The following is an 18,769-nucleotide window of genomic DNA, read 5'->3' on the forward strand; positions in this document are numbered from 1 at the left end:
CAGCTAATATCACTGCCAGTGCCCTTGGTAATATCACAGCAGAGCTTCAGGCGGATAGGTTGATGACGTTGCAAAATCGTATGGTTTTAGACGTTGTCTTAGCAGATCGAGGTGGAGTATGTAGAGTGATCCATTCGAGTTGTTGTGTATTCATTCCAGACAACGCTCCGACTGTCTATCAAGCCATCTCGAAGTTGCATAAGATCTCTGAGTCCATACACGTGGACGTAGGGGATTGGACGCTACTCGGGTGGTTTTTTTTTGGAGCCTGATGTCGACTTGGGGTTGGAAGATTCTGATGATCATCGGGGTTGTTGTAGCATTCCTGTTCACGTGTTGCCTTTGTGTGCAGTGTGGTCCTGCTTTATGTGGCCTCTGTGCTACGACGTGTATAAGGCAGCCGCCTGTTACCAAAGGAACTCTGATGGATAGAATTATGTTGCAGCAGCATCTAGATGGTCTGATGAATATTGAGATCGATTATGATTCCGACTAGTGCTTGCCTACATGAGGGCAAAAGGAGCGTCTGAGGTTCCGTGACAATTGTAAGTGGTGTTTTCGACTCGCACGAATATGGTCGAGTCTGGAATCTCTGAACCGCAAATGACGAGTTTAGTGGGTGTACGCGTTTACGCTGTGCTAACCTAAACCATTCGTTTGTTTTGTGGGTTTCTTCATCTGAGCCCACGGGTTCCATCTTAGATACGGCATCCATTTTGTTTCTTGCCCTCAAGTAGCCAGCGAACGGACGCTGTCCGCTTCGCGACCCTGGGATTCCCGAACTCTTGCGGAAGACACGTCTCCTTTGAAGGTGTCTTTATGATGAGGGGGATGACACTGTAAGGCAGATGGCCCGCTCGAGGCTCATCTTGCCGTGTTGCTCTATTGTCTCAGTTGTGCATTCATTAAGCACGTCCCCTTTGATGCCTGCAACTCGTGTTTCTTGACACCACCCCTTTTACACCCTTTTCGATCTGTTCGCTGTTTCCGTCTTCCTCTGCACCTGTTTCTGTCTCTTCCTTGATTCGTTTACTGCTGATTGGAAAGTACTAATGGTGGGAAGATGTACTTTTACAGTTGGGAACCGCCAAATGTTACTGTAGTTATGTTCCGGGCCTTGAATACATGAAAGCGACCCCTTATGTCTTTTACGATGGGAACCAAGTTGTAAACCTTTGTGCACCATGTTATCCTATGCTCGAAAACTGTATAAGAGGAGCGATCCACAGATGCAATTTTAAGCAGTCTCCTCGAACCTACACATGTTGTACTTCTTGTGACTTCTGTGTTCCCTGCAGTAATAAACCTCGAATCTTTGACGCCGAAGGAAGTGCCCCGTGTCTCTGTTATTTGTACGCCGGAACAGGTTACCCACGAAGGTTTTAGGTGTTATCCCTGGCACCGCTGGGTCTTAGCAAAAACCCAGTCCTTCACGCCTGTCTCCACCCCTACGGTAAAAAGTTTGGGGGTAAAAATCAGCAATGATCTGTCAATGCAATCCCAGATCAGCTCTGTTGTGTCGGTCTGCTTCTTTCTTCTGTGGAAAATCAAGAGAATAAAAAGATTCCTTTCCTCAGAAGCGCTAACCCTGGTTATTTTAGCACTCATAATATCCCGTTTAGATTATGCTAACTCCCTTTATGTGGGCATCCCGGCATATCAAACACAGCGCCTTCAACTCATTCAAAATCAGGCCGCCAGATTAATTTTGCACCTCCCTACCCGCCAGCATGTAAAACCCTCTTTGAAGGAACTGCATTGGCTCCCGGTGAGCCAACGTGGTGCCTTTAAGCTTGGCTGTATTACATATAAGGCACAGTCTGACGCCCGCCCAAAGTTCATTCACAACAGGCTCAAGAAATACACTCCCCTCCGCACTCTCCGATCTGCTGGCCAATCCCTATTGATCATTCCCAGGTCCAGGCCCAGAAAACACAGAGGCCTTCGCTTCTCGACACTTGCCCCCCAACTCTGGAACTCTATTCCCCTTGCAATTCACACTACCTGTACCTTTTCCCAGTTTAGAAAGCAACTAAAAACCTGGCTCTTTCAACAAGCCTACCTTTAATCTGAACCACTGATTCATCAGGAGCCCGTCCCCTCTAGCGCCAAGAAACCTATCCGGTGAACGTTGCGCTTTACAAAAATATGTATAACATTAACATTAACATTAGCTCACACAGCAAGCGAGACACTTATGAAGCCACTACAATATCCATACAGACACTCAAACACCCACTTAGACACTCATGCACTCACTCACACACTCACTGTCAAAGATTACAGATAGGAAATAAAAATTTAAAAATCTCAGTTATTCACTTATAAAATCAAAGGTTACAGCGACATTATCGTTAGGAAACAACATAAAAAAACCTTAGAAAGGCTCTGGAAAACACTGAAGGTTACAGAAACAGTAAAGTTAAGAAACAAAAGTAAAAAAAACCTTTGAAATCCACTGGAAAGAAAAAATCAAAGGTTACAGGGACGTTATAGTTAGGCTCCAATTTCACTCGTACTAAAGCAGTAAAATTCAGCAGGTATAGTTAGGTGTGCTAACAATAAAATACGACCCCTCAATGCACTGCTTACGACCACACATATTACATCAGTCATGACATCGGCAGTGACATCACTGATGAAATCTCAAATGACATTACTGATGACATCATCCACAGAACCACACACACCCCCACACAACTTCTCCTAAACCCATTGACCTACCCATTCAACCACTCACACACCCACTTACTCAGCCACAGAGCCAAATTTGTTGCAACTTTACACACGGAATGTGCTCATAGTCGCGGCGAATTCGGAAATATCACATAACAACATATTATACTCATAACAACACAACCATCCTGTTGTGGGATCAGGGCACATGCAACCTGGCCCCTTGTGCCACTTTCTGCCATTTGGTTACAGCCCTTGGGACTGCTGCAATGAGGTAAAATGCCAGCCACAACTCTCTGCTCAGGTTGCCAACTGTCAATCACGGAATTCCTGTTGGTGCACACATTCAAAACTAATTGTGAATAAGCCGCTTTCCCAGATATGCTTCTTTTAGAAATTTCTCAAAAACTACTTTACGGATTTACGCCAGATAACTGAAAGTGTGATCTGTGAACCAAAATCTACCTTCCTGCCAAATTCGGTTTAATGCTGTCCAGTGGTTTGGGTTGCAGGTGTGTCAATGGGAATTAACATGGAAAACATATTTTTTTGAGCCCCTCTTTTTCTCAGCCCCGGCTTCATCGTTCACCCTGATATTTCCCATGTACAACAAGACTCACTTTGACACTTTCTTTGAAAAATATTGTGAGAAATACGTACTGAGGGTTGTAACAACACGACAAAAGTGGAGGTAAAGAAATATGGGAGCCATTAAACAGATGAAAAGTTGCTGGGCACCATCTTGCTAATTCGTAGCATATTCATAGTGATCAGCGAGTGCTTTACTCCCTCTACTGCCTCTGACCTGGAACTGTGTGTTCTAACTATCTGTGTGTGAGCAGCTACCAAGAGCCAGTAGTCCATAGCCTCCAATTCTTCTCAGACTTTCTTGAACCTCTCAGATAAAAAAAACACACAGACTCTTTTCCGGTATGTTGCTAGCTGAAATCCTGTAAATCAGTAGCATGAGATCAATTATTTGTCATGAAACATAGGTCTCCTAGTCTTTCATTTCCCTTACACACCTTTCCATTTCCGCTTGATATCGCACCTCATATTTTCTTCTCATTACATACATGAGGGCCAGTACAGACACAGTTTACTTCCACCCTGTGTTAACAATAGCACTACAACACCGACTCAAATTGCAATCACCAGACTAGTAAATATTTACGTCTTCACATGAACTTTATTCCAAATCTCTAACATGCTACCCCTTTGCATGTTTCTAACTGCAAATGTAATTTCACAAATGATTCTACTGCCAGAGGTACAATCGCTTCTTCAATATCTCTATCAACCTTAACATGCAATGTTTCATATGCAGTTTTTTGGACTCATTGCCACATCTTACTATGTGCTGTATTCTTGGCTGTTTAATTCTACTTCCTTTCACTATTCTAAGCAGATTGTTTCAACAAACAGTTTAGGTTTCCAATCTTGATTATAATCTCCTAGTTTGAAAGCGCATTGCTCACGAATTGGCACTTAAAGTAATACACAAATGCTTAAGCTGCATCTGGCCTTAACCTTGATACTTCATATAACATGTAGGTATGCTTTGATCCTTTTCAAATATTTATACTATACTTTTGTTTTAGGTGATGCCAATAATTGATTATAAATATACTGTCATTCATTGACAGCCTTGAGAAAATTAAAATGTGTCAGCTGTTTTTGAAGCAATTTATGTACTCCAATGTTGGTTCATCAAATCACCATCAATACAAAAACAGCCTCAACATTTTCTACTAGTTTCTACAAACAGTAATTAATGACTTTTCGGTGCCTATTCACAGAACTAATCTGAGATAAAATCCTAAACAGAACTAATCTGAGATAAAATCCTAAACTTACTACTTTTGGTATTCACAGAAGGCAATTAGTAGTAGTAAAGTTAGGACTCCTAACTTTACTACGACAAATTGCCTTCTGTGAATAACAAAAGTAGTAAATTTAGGATTTTATCTCAGATTAGTTCTGTGAATCAGCCCCCTAATGTTAGGTTTTAAATGTTGTTCTCTCATTGTTCTGGGTATAATTGTAAATGGCATCTTTTGGTAACATGGTGTAATAATGGAAGAGCACTACTTAATACAATACAAGGCCAATACATACAATTCATTATTGACTTTTGTTACTACAGCAACTATAATTTTTGGATGTGCAACTCCAATTCGAGCACTACTATTGTAATAGGGCTCAAAAAATCCATTTGACCGCTCGCATTTGCAAGTCAGATTCATTCAGGAAGAGCTATTTTTAGGTCCTAATAGCCCTTTCGGGCAGAGTAGGAAGACAAACTGACACTTGACCTCTGCCTCCGAAAGCAGAGGAAATGCGACAAGATAGCAAGATTTAAAGGCATCTTTGTTGCTCACAAAGTAAATGAGCAATAAAAATGCTTTTAAATCTTGCTAACTTTTCACATTTGCTCAGCTTTCAGAGTCAGAGGTCAAGTGCATTTCAGTTAGTTCAAGGAAATTGTGTAGGTTACTAGACCTGCAGGTCTAGTGCAATTTTTAGGATTTTTCGTGCCCTGAGTTGGCCTACTGATGTACCAGGGTAAAAGTGTGGGTTTATCTCACTCACTAATTACCAGGTACAGTAAACGTCATGCAACTCAAAATTCCGATCCCTGCATTAAAATGCTTATGTGCAGAGGTTGATATGATCTGACCTTGTTAACAGTACCTTTGACTTCAATTACCATTGACCTTATGGGGCATGGGATATTTATTGCAATCATTAAAATCTGCTAGGATTTTTAAGTTTGACAGATATAAAAAAAACCTTGCCTACTACAAATTTTGTTCAAAAAAATTAGATGCTACATGAAGTTTTGTACTTTCTGCAACACAAGCTGCTTCTCTTTGGTATTTGTTGGGCCTTCTCCCATAATATTTCAGCAGCTTTGACCACATGACGGTAATCTTCAACCAACTTGGGGAGTGGGTTATTAATTTATGTGGATGTTATAACCAAGGCACAAAGTTCTGATGGTGCAAAATTGTGTTACTGTAATTCCATTTTCTGGGATTGTCTGAGTCTTTTGCATTAGCTTTCTCCGAGTGCCCCATAAACATTGACAGTCCGTGTGCTTCATCAGTACATTTATTCATCCAATGAGGATTATTTCTGGCATTTTCTCTCTTTTTCATTGTTTACAATATACTCAAGATGTGGATGAATGCTCTAGATCCAGAAGTCCTGGACCCTGCCAGCAGCAATGTAGGAACAGTCTTGGGAGCTACAGGTGTCTCTGTTACCATGGTTACCAGATATCTTCCAACGGACGCTCTTGCATCCCCTTGACAGCAATGACTGCAGTTGAAGGTGAGTTGGCCAGTCATAATTTATAGGTTAGAGCATTCATTTTATCCTATAGATCCATGACTTACAGCAATGATCATGGTTACATAGGGATCCATCTCAATCTTCATACATTGTATTCCAAATGAACACTACTAACATCTAGCCAGGAACACCAACAAGTGGTTGTGGCCCGATCATAACCTAAGGCCATCCACATTCATGAAACCAACAGACAACTAATTAACTTTTGACAGGGACTTTACTAGGAAATATGGACCAAGAAAAATCAACAAAACTTAGCACAGAAAAGATATCAATACTTATTCATAGATCAATATGAATTACTGGTCAGTGATTTCCAAGGTGACCTTTAAAACAGAAACATCCTTACTAAGAAATAGACTAATTAAGAGAGACCGAGTATTCCAATTTTGAAGTCAGCAGCTTCATGTAGGTTTGGGTCTATTCCAGCTACTCTTAGCTTAAGTTACCGATATATTTTAAGCTAACAGCAGCAATGGTGTCAAGATGCTGACACCTTTTTTTAATGAGTCCACTGAGTCAGCCATAAAACTATGTAGAACACCAGCGATGTCAAAACAAAACCTTCACTGTGACCCAAAGAGACTTCAGGAAAATGTAAAGTTTCAGACCTCAAAATATTTATACTAATAAATAAAAATACATAAATGGAAACTAATTAAATAGGAACAAATATCCAAACCAATTATTATTATGTTATTCACAGTTGTCTCTTTCAAAGTGGTAAATGTAATTTGATATGTAATCGCATCTGTAAGATTATTTTCAACATATTTAATTACAACTGTCATTTTAAGGATGACGACACAAACACTGTATTTGGTGTGTGAGTTATGAGTTGCATGGCTGTTTTGATTTGTGGTCTTACCCATAACTTGCACATTTCACAGTTTTTCAGTTTTAATATATAAAACTCCAAATAAACTTACAGGCCAGTGCAAACCTTCAGAGAGAATCATCAATAGCAAGGTATTGACCAATGATCATCTATAATATTGAGACCTCCAATGTATTTGTCAAACAATGACAAGGTCAAAACAGGGACACTTTAAACCAAAGTAAGTAATCAAAAGTAACATTCAGATGTTACTATAGACCTAGAAAATCCCAAAACAGGCTCCTACATAGTAAAATGTCCACCAGGCTGCTGCTATATCCGTGAGGGGAACTGCTTTTCCCTTCAACACTTTGTATTCATCCCAGCTGTGAGGGGAACTGCTCATTGGTTCACCTGCCATTAGGCCATGCCATGAGGGGAACGGCCCCAAAGACTACAACTCCCAGCAGGCGCTGGGTGGCGCTTGCAGATCGCGTCACCGCGGCGCCAGGAGGCCAATTAAATAGCGAGCAGCCCTCCCGCAGCGCGGGACGTGCTCACCAGTCTGCTGCTATAGCTGTGAGGGGAACAGCTTTTCCCTTCAACATTCTGTCTTCATCCCAGCCCGGAGGGGAACGGCTCATCGGTTCACCTGCCATCGGACCACGCCGTGAGGGGAACGGCCCCCAAAGACTACAACTCCCAGCAGGGCTGGGTAACGCTTGGAGATCGCATCGCCACGGGACCAGGAGGCCAAATAAATAGCGAGCAGCCCTCCCGCAGCACGGGACCCGCGCGGGCGTGCCTGGGCAAACCCCGGGCAAGGACAGGCCCATCCATGCCCGTCAGAGCCCAGAGGAGGCTGGGCTGGGCCATCCCTCTGTCATCTACTGCCTGGCATTTATCTTCTATACAAGTCCCCAGGTAACGTGAAACTCATTGCTATTCTTGGTCTGCCACTTGTGTTGTACTACATCCTGATATCTGGGTATCCGGCCCACTAGAGTTGCTATCACAACATGAACAAACGAAAGGGAGTAGCCGGGACTTTAGATGCATTTATTTTGAGGGCGGAATCCTTGTTGAACCACGAAATTGAAATTACCGAATGCCGTCTTTCCCTGGATCCTGCATCGCTACAGACTTGTTTAGCACTAGGCGGTCCTAATTCAGATAGCACACCACATCCATCTCCCCAAAAACCCACCACGAGCCAATCTGCCTTCCCGAGTCCTGCCATACTAAATCAGGATGTACCTAATATGACTGCTCCAGCTGTGTCCTGTATCAATACTCGAGCACAGGTTGCCAAGTCCCAAAGAAATGTTAAGACGAAAGCACCACCTCATAAACAGAAGCGGACCGCAGGTACTTCTAAAACAACAATTGCTAAATGCTCCCGATCTGCCAATTCCACATCTGATCCTGTTGTTACTCCAACTAATTCTACGGGTACCCAGACTGATATCATTTCTAATCTATCAGGATATGACATTGGTACAGATAATGTCGGGGTTGCTGTCCTTGTAACCTCTGTTGAGAAAATATTTCAAACTGCATTGTCCTAAATCAAGGAGGTGATTGATAGTCATTTTGATCTTCCATGGGGAAAGTTGAAAAGGATGAACTCTATAATGGCCAAATTTAGCAGTATTAATGAGAACTGCGTTTTAGATAATGCTAAGGGGGGAACCTTGTCAATGCCGACTCCTAAAAACCATGGGTCCGATTTACAATTGCTAAGTTCTACCCTGCATATAGACACTTCAACAGCTAATTCATGTCTAATATGTGGTAATCCTAATAACCTCCCTGTTTTACATCCTAACCATGAGCAGAGGAATATACAAGATATGCCTCGAGTGTCTAATACAAATATCCCAGATCCAGGTAGCAGTCATCTCAAGTATCCACACTTTGGCACCAATTTTGGTTCTAATATAAGCAATCCAAGTGTAGGCACAATGGCAGCGGACAGTCCTAGTAGTCGCCATGGGACCCAATGCTGATGTTTTGAGTTTACCTCCAGCTTCTTGTCCCTATGTGCTGGTTTTGGCTGGTGTCCCAAATCACACTGCTGATCAGAGGGAGTCCTGGGTAGAATTACGCAAGAAGTCAGTGGACTGGTTGGTTAAACACAGCCCTCTGACATGAATGAAATTTTCATGGTCAGGCGAGCCGGGTGGGTTGGTCATTCCCCTAAGGATATAAATGGTGACGGCATTGTTATTAATTTCCGCAGGCCCCAAATGCTTCGTCGGCTATTAAGTATCCGATAGCAACCACTTACACTTACACTAAATTCTAGTATCAGTCCGCTCCCTTTAGGTTACTTTTATAAACCACAGCATACATCCGTTTGGAATGCTTATGTTTTGCCTCCGGTAACCAATAGGTTTCAGGCCCTTTCTAATCTGGATGCCCAGGATTGACAACCACTTCCATTAATAGACCAACCTCATTCTGTAGAAAACTCCTTAGGCTCCGTACTAGTAGCCCATATCGATATGCACGCTGAACTGCAATCAATAAATATTCAATTATCTTCACCGGCAAATCAATCATAATAAGGTAGGAAACCTTTCAGGCACCACACCTGCAGCTCCCATTGATATGCCCGTTGTCTTGCAACCCACAAACAAGGTCAAAACCGACACCGATTTGATTGTCTTAAGTTGGAACGTAGCAGGTCTACAGTCAAGGCTTGGTGATCAGGATTAGCTGCGTTTAATATTGGACCAAGATGTAGTTATGTTCCAAGAGACCTGGGCCACCCATGAATTACATATTGAGGGGTTTCACTGTTTCAGCATAGTAGCCCCCACCTCCAAATTTGTCCGAACGTCAGTGGGTTTATTCATTGGGATTAATGCAGCTGCTGGAGGGAGCTTTAAGGTTTTACCAACCAATAGCCATAATTTCCAAATTTTGATATATAAAAGGAGAGTTTCTTTTTACCTGATACATTTTTATAATAATGATTTTCATTGCATTCCTAACAGGAATTTTATCTCTAATTTAGACTGCCAGCAAGGCTCAGATGGGGTTATTGGGATTCTCTAGGGTGGCGATTTTAATGCAAAACTTAGAGATATGTCACAAGGTGTAGGTATATTCAACCCAGGTCCTGCTTCCCGCAGGGGTGCAGAACTGGCTACTCTCCTGTGTGTGCACAATCTTGTTAACATTATGGATCCTCCGGGTGTAATACATGCTATTAACCGCCAAGCACCTACATTCAGAGGAAGGGGTTTTTCCACAACCATAGATTTTATTATTATTTCCCCCCCCTCTTGTGGATCGCCTAATGGCCGCAGAGGTTATTGCCACGAGCCATGGGGACCACAACGCACTTAAAATAATCTTGAGACTGGCGCCCCGCCCTGGTTTGGGCCAGGAATGTAATACCTTCAACTGATAAGTTCAGATTAATATGGAGGGGTGTTGACAGTGGCGAGTTGTTTCAGTCACTAGTGAAGGATAATATGCACCTTATTAATTCATGTCTATCATTTTATGAACCAAATCCAGGGCAGTCCAGGATTTTACAAAACTTTGTCTGGCAATTAAAACTCCCTTGTCGAAACCTATCCCCTGGGCAAAAAATGATCCATGATGGTTCGATCTCGAGTGTTTCGAGGCTAACAGGAAACCGTGTAGGGCTTTATCATCTAACCCAAGGTGTACTGCAGATGTGAAAATGGCTAGGCAGAGGTATAATACAGCGATTTCTAATCGGAAAAGAGCACTTTTAAATAACCGCTGGGAAGCCTCATCTAAGGCTGTCTCTATAAAAAAGGGAAACATATTCTGGTCTGCTGTGAGGGATCTGTGACCTAGGGGCCAGTTATTAACCCCTGTTAGCTGTACCATCTCGAGTGAGTCGTTGGAAAGCCACTTCTCAAAAATCTATGCAACTCTCCCACAAGGGTCAGACCAGTATGAACTTGGCCCACTGTCTAACATACAAATAACCGTGTCTGAGGTGGAAAAATCTATCCACTGGAGCCTTGCGAATAAGGCCCCGGGACCGGATGGGTTACGTATATATTTGATGAAGTGGAAACCAGAGTTCTGGGCACCGCTTCTTCTGAATGTTTTCAATAACTTACCGTATGCTCTGATACCAAGCACCTGGGCCATGAGTATTATCATGCGATCCCCCCCAGTCTATTTGGCCTTTAAGGATTTATCTTCCGCTTTTGACCTTGTTAATAGGTCAAAGCGTTAGTCCATACTTTTGGCATAGGGACTGAATGAACCTTTGGTACATTTTCTGCCGCATCGCCATAAAGATCTTCAGGCCCAGCTAAGGATTGGCAGTGGTGGTGAGGTCTCTGGAGCCATTAGGATAGGAAGGGGTGTCAGACAATGATGAGTTTCTGGCACCCCTCCTTTTTATTATTTACATTAATGGATTTAGCAAATTGTTGAAATCCACAACCCCATACGTTCCCAAAATTAATGGGAAAACACTTCCGGTACTATTATACGCAGATGATGCGGTCCTCATAGGCCGCACTTTAAACTCTCTGCGCATCTTAGTATAGACCTTTGTCAACTATATGGGCAGCCTAGATCTATGCGTCAAATTAAAAAAAATCCTTTATAATGTCTAGCGGCCCCGGAAAGCACCAGCTAAGTTCTATTACTGCGGGTAGCAAAAAACTGACAACCACTAGTATCTTTCCCTATCTTGGTGTGGTCTTTGCTGCGAACAGCTCATGGACTGAGCATTTGGCTCACTCCAGGAGCAAGTTCTCAAAGGCCATTAAATCCATCCTTAGCCTCCCCTGTCCAAAGAACACATGGGCTATTTTAGCTATCCTAAACAAATTTAAATCACAATGTGTCCCAGTAGCCACTTAAGAAGCTGAGATCTGGGGTAACGCAAACAGCTCCTGCATTCAGCAGGAAGAAAATAGGTTTTGCAGGAAGCTGTTGGGTGTCCCAATCTCTACTCCAGAAATCATTTGCCACAGGGAACTTAATTTAAATCAATGATTTTATTAATGCCCGTCCTGCTCTTTTTTGGCTATTGGTCTGTAAGAATCAGGCTGCTTCTCTACTTAGAGAGATTATCAGCGACTGTGTTAAATGTGAGAAAGGAATGGATATCCCTTGGCTGTCTGGAGTGTACCAAAGTTTATGTAGTGTTAATAAAGGCAGTATTTTCCTAATCCCCAGTTCAGCTGAAACACTGCATAAAAATGAGCTCAAAAGGGCACTTTATTCGTTATATAACACAGAAAGGACTGATATGGAATCTAAAAAATCTTTTGCCTCAAGCTATATGACCAAGAACAGCAAAGGCTTCCCCTACCCATCTATCTCACCTTACCAATGAACCACTGGGAAAGGAGCCTTTTATTCGGTCTAAGAGCAGGTACTGTTAAATTTGTGTTATGTTTTCCCCTTGGCTACCACCCTAATCTTGATTATGCACCTGCCCATGTTATGGTGTGAGCGGACACACTACTTTACATTTTTTTGTTTCTTTGTAAATACTATTTAAAATATGCCAAGTGGTTTTTAACTCCATTTTTTAAAAAGCAGAGGCCTATTAGTCTGAACAATGCCTATTTGTGGATCCTCACTCTGGCCGACGAAGAGTTGGTCTTCGGCACTAGCACTTTTTTGAAAATCGCCACCCGAGCACGTAAAATGATGCCCAACCCCTGAGCTCCTATATCTATGTATCACTATTTTATGAAATTGATGTATGAACTGTTGTCTTACATAACCACAAACTGTTTATCATTAATGAATTTTAATATCACTGTTAAATAATTTGTCATGCTGCTGTGCTTTTATGGATACCAGGTAATCCGAATAAAGTTTTTTGAATCTGAATCTAGTGAAAACATATAGTATTGTATTGTATATTGGATTTGTATAGCGCTATATCACCCAGGGGTCTCTAAGCGCTTTGCAGAAAGTGAGCACAATGCTACAGGGGAGAGAGTTAGACATTACCCCAAGCCTCCTGAAACAGCACAGTTTTTAGCTTTTTTCTAAAAGGTAGGAGATTTGTTTCTTTGCGCAGGCTCTCTGGCAGTTTGTTCCATGCACTGGGAATTGTATGAGAGAAAGTGCATCCTCCAAAGGAGGAAAGTTTAAAACGTGGACAAGTCAGCAGAGCAGCATCTGCTGATCGTAGATTCCTACTTGGGGCGTATGGAACTAAACGTTTCTTGATATATTTTGGAGCTTGTCCGTACAGGGCTTTATACGTAATGCATAGGCCCTTAAATTTAGCCCACTGTTTCACCGGCAGCCAATGGAGTTTATGGAGGAGGGAGGTAGCCTGAGTCCTTCTAGGTTTGTTGAAGATCAACCTGGCGGTGTCGTTCATGACTATCTGAAGTCTGCTTAACAACTTTTGAGGGATACTGTCATACAAAACGTTGCCGTAATCCAGACGTGCCAGAATCAGTGCTGATGCTGCTCTTCTGAGCGTGTCTACCGTCAGGATAGGGGATAGTTTCCGTAGTTGTCTCATTAGCCCCACACATGTACCCACTACTGCTGAGACCTGGGCAGACATAGTGAGGTTGGCATCAATGATCAGGCCCAGGCTTTTCACTGCTTCAGCTGGTATTGGGGATGGCCCTAATTCGGTCGGCCAGAGGAGATCGTTCCAGGGGCTGGATGCCGTTGTGATCGCCAACACCTCAGTTTTATCGGGATTTATTTTTAATGAGTCATCCAGTTCACAGTGAATTTTAGAATATTCTGCATTCTCTGGTATGCCCTTGGACAATTGTCAATTTGAATGATAATCTGCGTATCATCGGCATAATTGTATATACTGCAGTCCATCTGATTTAATGTTGAGATGAGGGGTTGCAGGTATGCATTGAACAATAAAGGTGATAATGCCGAGCCCTGAGGGACTCCGCATGTAATGCCTGCTGCCTCCGATACCAGGTTAGCCAATTGCATTCTCTGGACCCGTGACTCAAGGAAGGATGTCAGCCAGGCAAGGGCGGTGACCTGAATGCCAAGGTCCCATATCCGCGACAACAATCGGTCATGCTTGACCGTATCGAATGCCGCGGAGAGGTCTAATAGCACCAGGGCACACGGGTTTTTCCTATCCGCTTTAAGTCTCAGGTCGTCCAGCACGGAAAGCATGACCAATTCCGTGCTGTGGTGGGCCCTGAAACCAGCCTGGTTGGGCTCTAATAGGGAATTATTTTCTAGATGTTGAGAGAGGGTGGGCAATACATGTTGTTCCAAGATTTTAGCTAGGAACGGTAGTTGTGAAATGGGCCTGTAATTTTTCAGGATCTTAGTATCAGCCCCTGCCTTTTTCAAAAGGGGGATTAGGCGGGCCTCCTTGAAGTTGGATGGAACCTGTCCTGTTGTTAGTGAGCTGTTCAGGAGTGATAGTATGTCGTCCTCCAGGCCTAACCATGCTTGTTTAAAAACCCTTGGGGGACACGGGTCCGCCGGTGAACCTGATTTAACTTGGCCCATCACTGTTCTAATGGTTTCTTTAGTGAGTAAGGGTATTGAGGTAAGGGGCTGGGTGACTGTTGGGGTAATTTTGGTCGGAGTGTCGGGACAGTCCAGTCTGGGGGTCGACTTAATTTCGGACAACAGATCAGCTATCTTAGTAGTAAAGAAAGACTGACATTTTTGGCAGTCTTCTTGTGAGAAGGAGGGGGGCTGTTCCTTCTTTTTCCTCAATTCAGACAGAACCTTAAATATTTCTTTCTGGGGATTATGAGAGGTTGCAATTCTGTCTTCATAAAACTCAGCTTTCCTAGCCCTAATAGCTTGTTTATATAAAGTTAGCTCTTTGGCATATAAGGTTTGACTGTCGGAATCATACCCCTTGCGCCAGGCTCTCTCTGTCCGACGCAGGGAGCGTTTCAAGAGCCTTAATCCCTCATTGAACCATGGTGCACTTTTCTCCTTATCTCCAATTTCGTGCCACCACCTCAATGACGCTTTCTAGTTTTCGTGATAGTTTGAGACTAGCTGCCTCAGTGTCATCCTCTGGTTGTCTATTAAGGTGAGGTGGTAGTCTCTCTAGAGTGGAGATGAGTGTGTCAGTATTGATTGTGTTCCACCTTCTCACGACCTGCCACTCAGCGGTATGCGGTACGCTTTGCCCTGGAAATACTATTCTACCCTGCAACAAGTGGTGATCCGACCATATGCAGGGCGATATAGTAATGGGGCCTAGCATCGGGACTGATGTCCAGATCAGGTCCAGTGTATGGCCTTTCTCATGAGTCGCACCAGTCACCCTCTGGATAAGATCTAGCGAAGTCAAGGCCTCGTCCAGCTGTTAATAAATTAACCTACATCGTCGCCCATGAATGCACTTTATGGACTTAGTCATTGATGCTATGCCCGGTGCCGTACCTCTTCATAAATGATAATGTATAGGATAGGACACGTAGTGTTAAATATGCAATACTTACCTATGGAACTAACAACTTACTGTAACATACAGCCTAATAAAATAATAGTATATCAAAGATCATAGATAAATCTACATTTACACACATCAATATGATTTTATCAAGTGGTGGTGACTAATAGTAATAGCTGAACACTGTTGTTAATCTATAAACAAGCAATCATGGTCAGCCAAGAGGATGAATTTGAAACTGAAAACTGTCCAAATCATAATACTAGGTGCTCCATGTCATTGATGCCTTCTCCGTTTACAGCTCCCAGTACCTGTGGGGAATACGGCTGCACTCTGACCTGTAACCATGGTGGCTGTGAGCAAATATCTCGAGTCTGTCCTCTCGGATACACTATGAGGGAGATGGAGAATGGTGTCACCTGTATAGGTAAGACATCCAAGTCATGTCATGCATCAGCGTGTGCCTTTTTTTTGTTTTTTTGTTGTCGTCATTTAGCCTAAATAAGTGAGCAATCTTTAAGCAAACCAAGGTTTATATAAGGGTCCCCGTATGATGATACCTTTAAGTCATAGGCCCCCCCCCGGGAATCCAACGAAACAGATATGTATCACTAATCACCACCAGAATCCAAGATTCTGGTGGTGATTAGTGATACATATATCGGGTAGAAACCTTTCACCATCACAAGATAGAAACACTAACTCCACTCGCACTTATTTATTAATCATTGGACTTTTAAATGTAGCAAGACAAATAGCAAAACAAGTATTATCAAACCTTGGTATCCCAATCAACCCAATTCCTCCATATTTTACATCTTTTCTTTGATGAACTAGCCATATCTAAATTATGAATAGGCCTAACCATAGCCACCCAATCTAATACTACTGGTGAATGTGGTAGAATTCATTTTAGGCAAATGTCCCAACTAGCTAGAAGGACCAGCAAAAATAATAAAGAAGCCTGTGAGTTAGACAAATTATAACTAATACCCTCCTCTTGTAGAACCCCAAATATAACCAGACTTAAGCTTACCTTAATCTCTCGCTCCAGAACCTCTGAGACAGTCTTACCTATGTCTTGCCAGAAGTCCTGGATAGAAGGACACTGCCAAAACATATGCGATCATCCGAATCATCAGACTCGCACTTCGGACAAACCTTTCGATGGGCACCTCCCAATTTAGCCAGTTTCTTTGGAGACCAGTATGCCCTATGGAGTGTGAATAAATGGTTCCTCTTGAGATAGGCAGCTTTAACCACATTCCAAAGAGTGGACATTGATACTTGCCATAGGTGTGTTACCTTGGTCGATGGCAGGTCTCTTCCCCAGGACTCCTCCATAGGTACTAAAAGGGGTTCACTCTTAATTAGACGCCAATACCATTTGGAGACCTCCTTTTGTTGAAATAGACTTCCACGGAGAGGAGTTCGTACTCTACACTAACTCATTCTCCTTTATCCAAATGGAGACCCAACTAGATAATTGATCAAACTTAAATCTTGCAAGTCTTTGGTTTGTGAGATTATACAACATGTCCCACCAGAGGAGTTTATTCCCTTGAAGCAGTTGGCCCCAGCTCATAATACGTTCCTCCTGTAATACAGTGTATAGGGAATCTTCTTAGTGGACTGGCGTTCCTGGGAGTTCCAAATGGAGGCCCCTGCACTATAATAAGAGATCTTCAGGATCTTCCTGAATTGAAACCAAACTTTACAGGCCGAAATTAGAACCTTTAGTCAATTTTTTTTTATGTGGGTGTCCATACTTAAAAAGAACTCTGTCGCCCCCTTGTGGGATGTTCTTGGACATGGCTAGCAGCATAGGAGGAAAACAAGAGTTGAAGAGTAGAGGTCTTACGGTTTTTAATTGAAAGGCAAGACAGTAAAAGCATTATCTGGGCTAGCAATACACCCCTCTACCTTTGAATATCTCAACTTCCGCCAATCAATCCTCACCCTCTTATTTGCCAAGAGAAAACTATTTATTGACCCTTGTTTTTTATTCAAAGCAGACTGATCAAAATATAAGGGGATCGTCTTTAAGATGAAGGTAAACCTTGGCAAAGTTGACATCTTAATTAAGTTAGAGCGCCCAAAATAGATAAAGCGAGGCTATTCCAAGAATTTAAAAGCAAAACTATTTCTTTCTTTTTGACGTCTAAATTTACTAGGGTCGTCTTAGTGATATCATGAGTGATTTGGATGCCTAGATAGCGGATTTGCAGTTTTGTTGTAACTGAGCTTACAGGTTTGTTCCAAGTCATAATCTCAGTTTTATGAGAACCTGAAATCCTTCCAAAATTTGTCAATAGTTTCTCAAGACAGGGTAAGATAGAAGGAGACTCGCTAGAGAAGATCATCAAGTGATCTGCATAAAAGGTGACATTTTTCTCCCAACCCTCCCATCTAAAAGGTGTAAATCTGTTGCTAGACCTAATACTACAAGCCAAGGGTTCTATGTATAAATTGAATAATAAAGGGGATAGCGGACATCCCTGCCTCATCCATCATTCCAGCTTAATTGATTTGGAGAGTTTGCCTTTGGTAATAAGTTTGGCTATGGGCGTATTGTAGATGTTTTTAATTGCTCGAATAAAATAATCACCCAACGCAAACGGTCGAGTCTTAAGTGTTAAAAAAAGGCCAATTCACTCGATCAAAAGCTTTCGCCGCATTGAAGGCAAAAATCGAGAGGGAACAATTATGGACAGTGGCTATATCGATCCCCCCAATTAGGTCATGTGTTAACTCGTGAAGCTGGGGATCCCTAATGAATCCCTTTTGGTCCAGTTGAACCAAAGAACTCATTACAAAATTCAACCTCCCTGCTAAAATATGTGCAAAGATTTTATAGCCGCAATTTAGTAAGGAGATAAGTTGATGTGACTTGCAGTTCTTTGCGTTTTTATTTGGTTTAAGATTCAAAGAAACTGCTGCCTCATCCCATGACTTGGGGATCGGGTTATTTTCCGAGAAAATACTATCAAACAGTCACAAGAACTGGAGCGATCTCTTAAGCCAACACCACATAGAATTCATTGGGGATAGCGTCCGCTCCAGCAGCACTGCCCTTTTTTAAATGTTTCAACATAGTCTTCCTTTCTGCTAAATCTATATTTCGATTCAATAGACTAGTTTGACTTTCTATTAGGCGAGGGGGCGGTATATCCTCAATATAATTTGCAGCTCTGAGACCACTAGATCTTGGGTATATAGATCCTGAACAAACACCTCAAATGCCTTTTCTATTTTCATTTTATCTGAAGAGGTCTCTCATGATTCTAGTGTTATCCCTTTAATTAGGTTCTTAGTTTGATTTACCCGGGACTTCCAAGCAAGGAGTTTCCGACATCCCTCCCCGCACTCATAATTAGCTAATTTACTGACCTCCCATTTTGTTCTAATTATATCACCCATGTGGTCTTTTAATACCTACTTCTTAGCCATCAAATCTCTGCCTTGCTATCCATCCAAATACTCTCCCTGACGGGATTCACTCTCAGCTAATGCTCTAAGAATACCTTCCT

At 42.4% G+C, this 18,769-nt stretch overlaps 1 protein-coding gene across 1 annotated transcript in view; it reads left to right on the forward strand.

Annotated features, from left to right (window-relative positions):
- The window catches only part of LOC147731106 (uncharacterized), a 485,394-nt gene that overhangs the window by 119,885 nt on the left and 346,740 nt on the right, over positions 1-18,769 (forward strand). The window contains exons 5-6 of the mRNA XM_086956073.1: positions 5,857-6,012; positions 15,541-15,666. Coding sequence (XP_086812199.1) covers positions 5,857-6,012; positions 15,541-15,666 — 282 coding nt within the window. The remainder of the gene's footprint in view (positions 1-5,856; positions 6,013-15,540; positions 15,667-18,769) is intronic.

The sequence above is a fragment of the Lissotriton vulgaris genome, chromosome 2_1 (genome assembly GCF_964263255.1).
Source record: "Lissotriton vulgaris chromosome 2_1, aLisVul1.2, whole genome shotgun sequence".
Lineage (NCBI taxonomy): Eukaryota > Metazoa > Chordata > Amphibia > Caudata > Salamandridae > Lissotriton > Lissotriton vulgaris.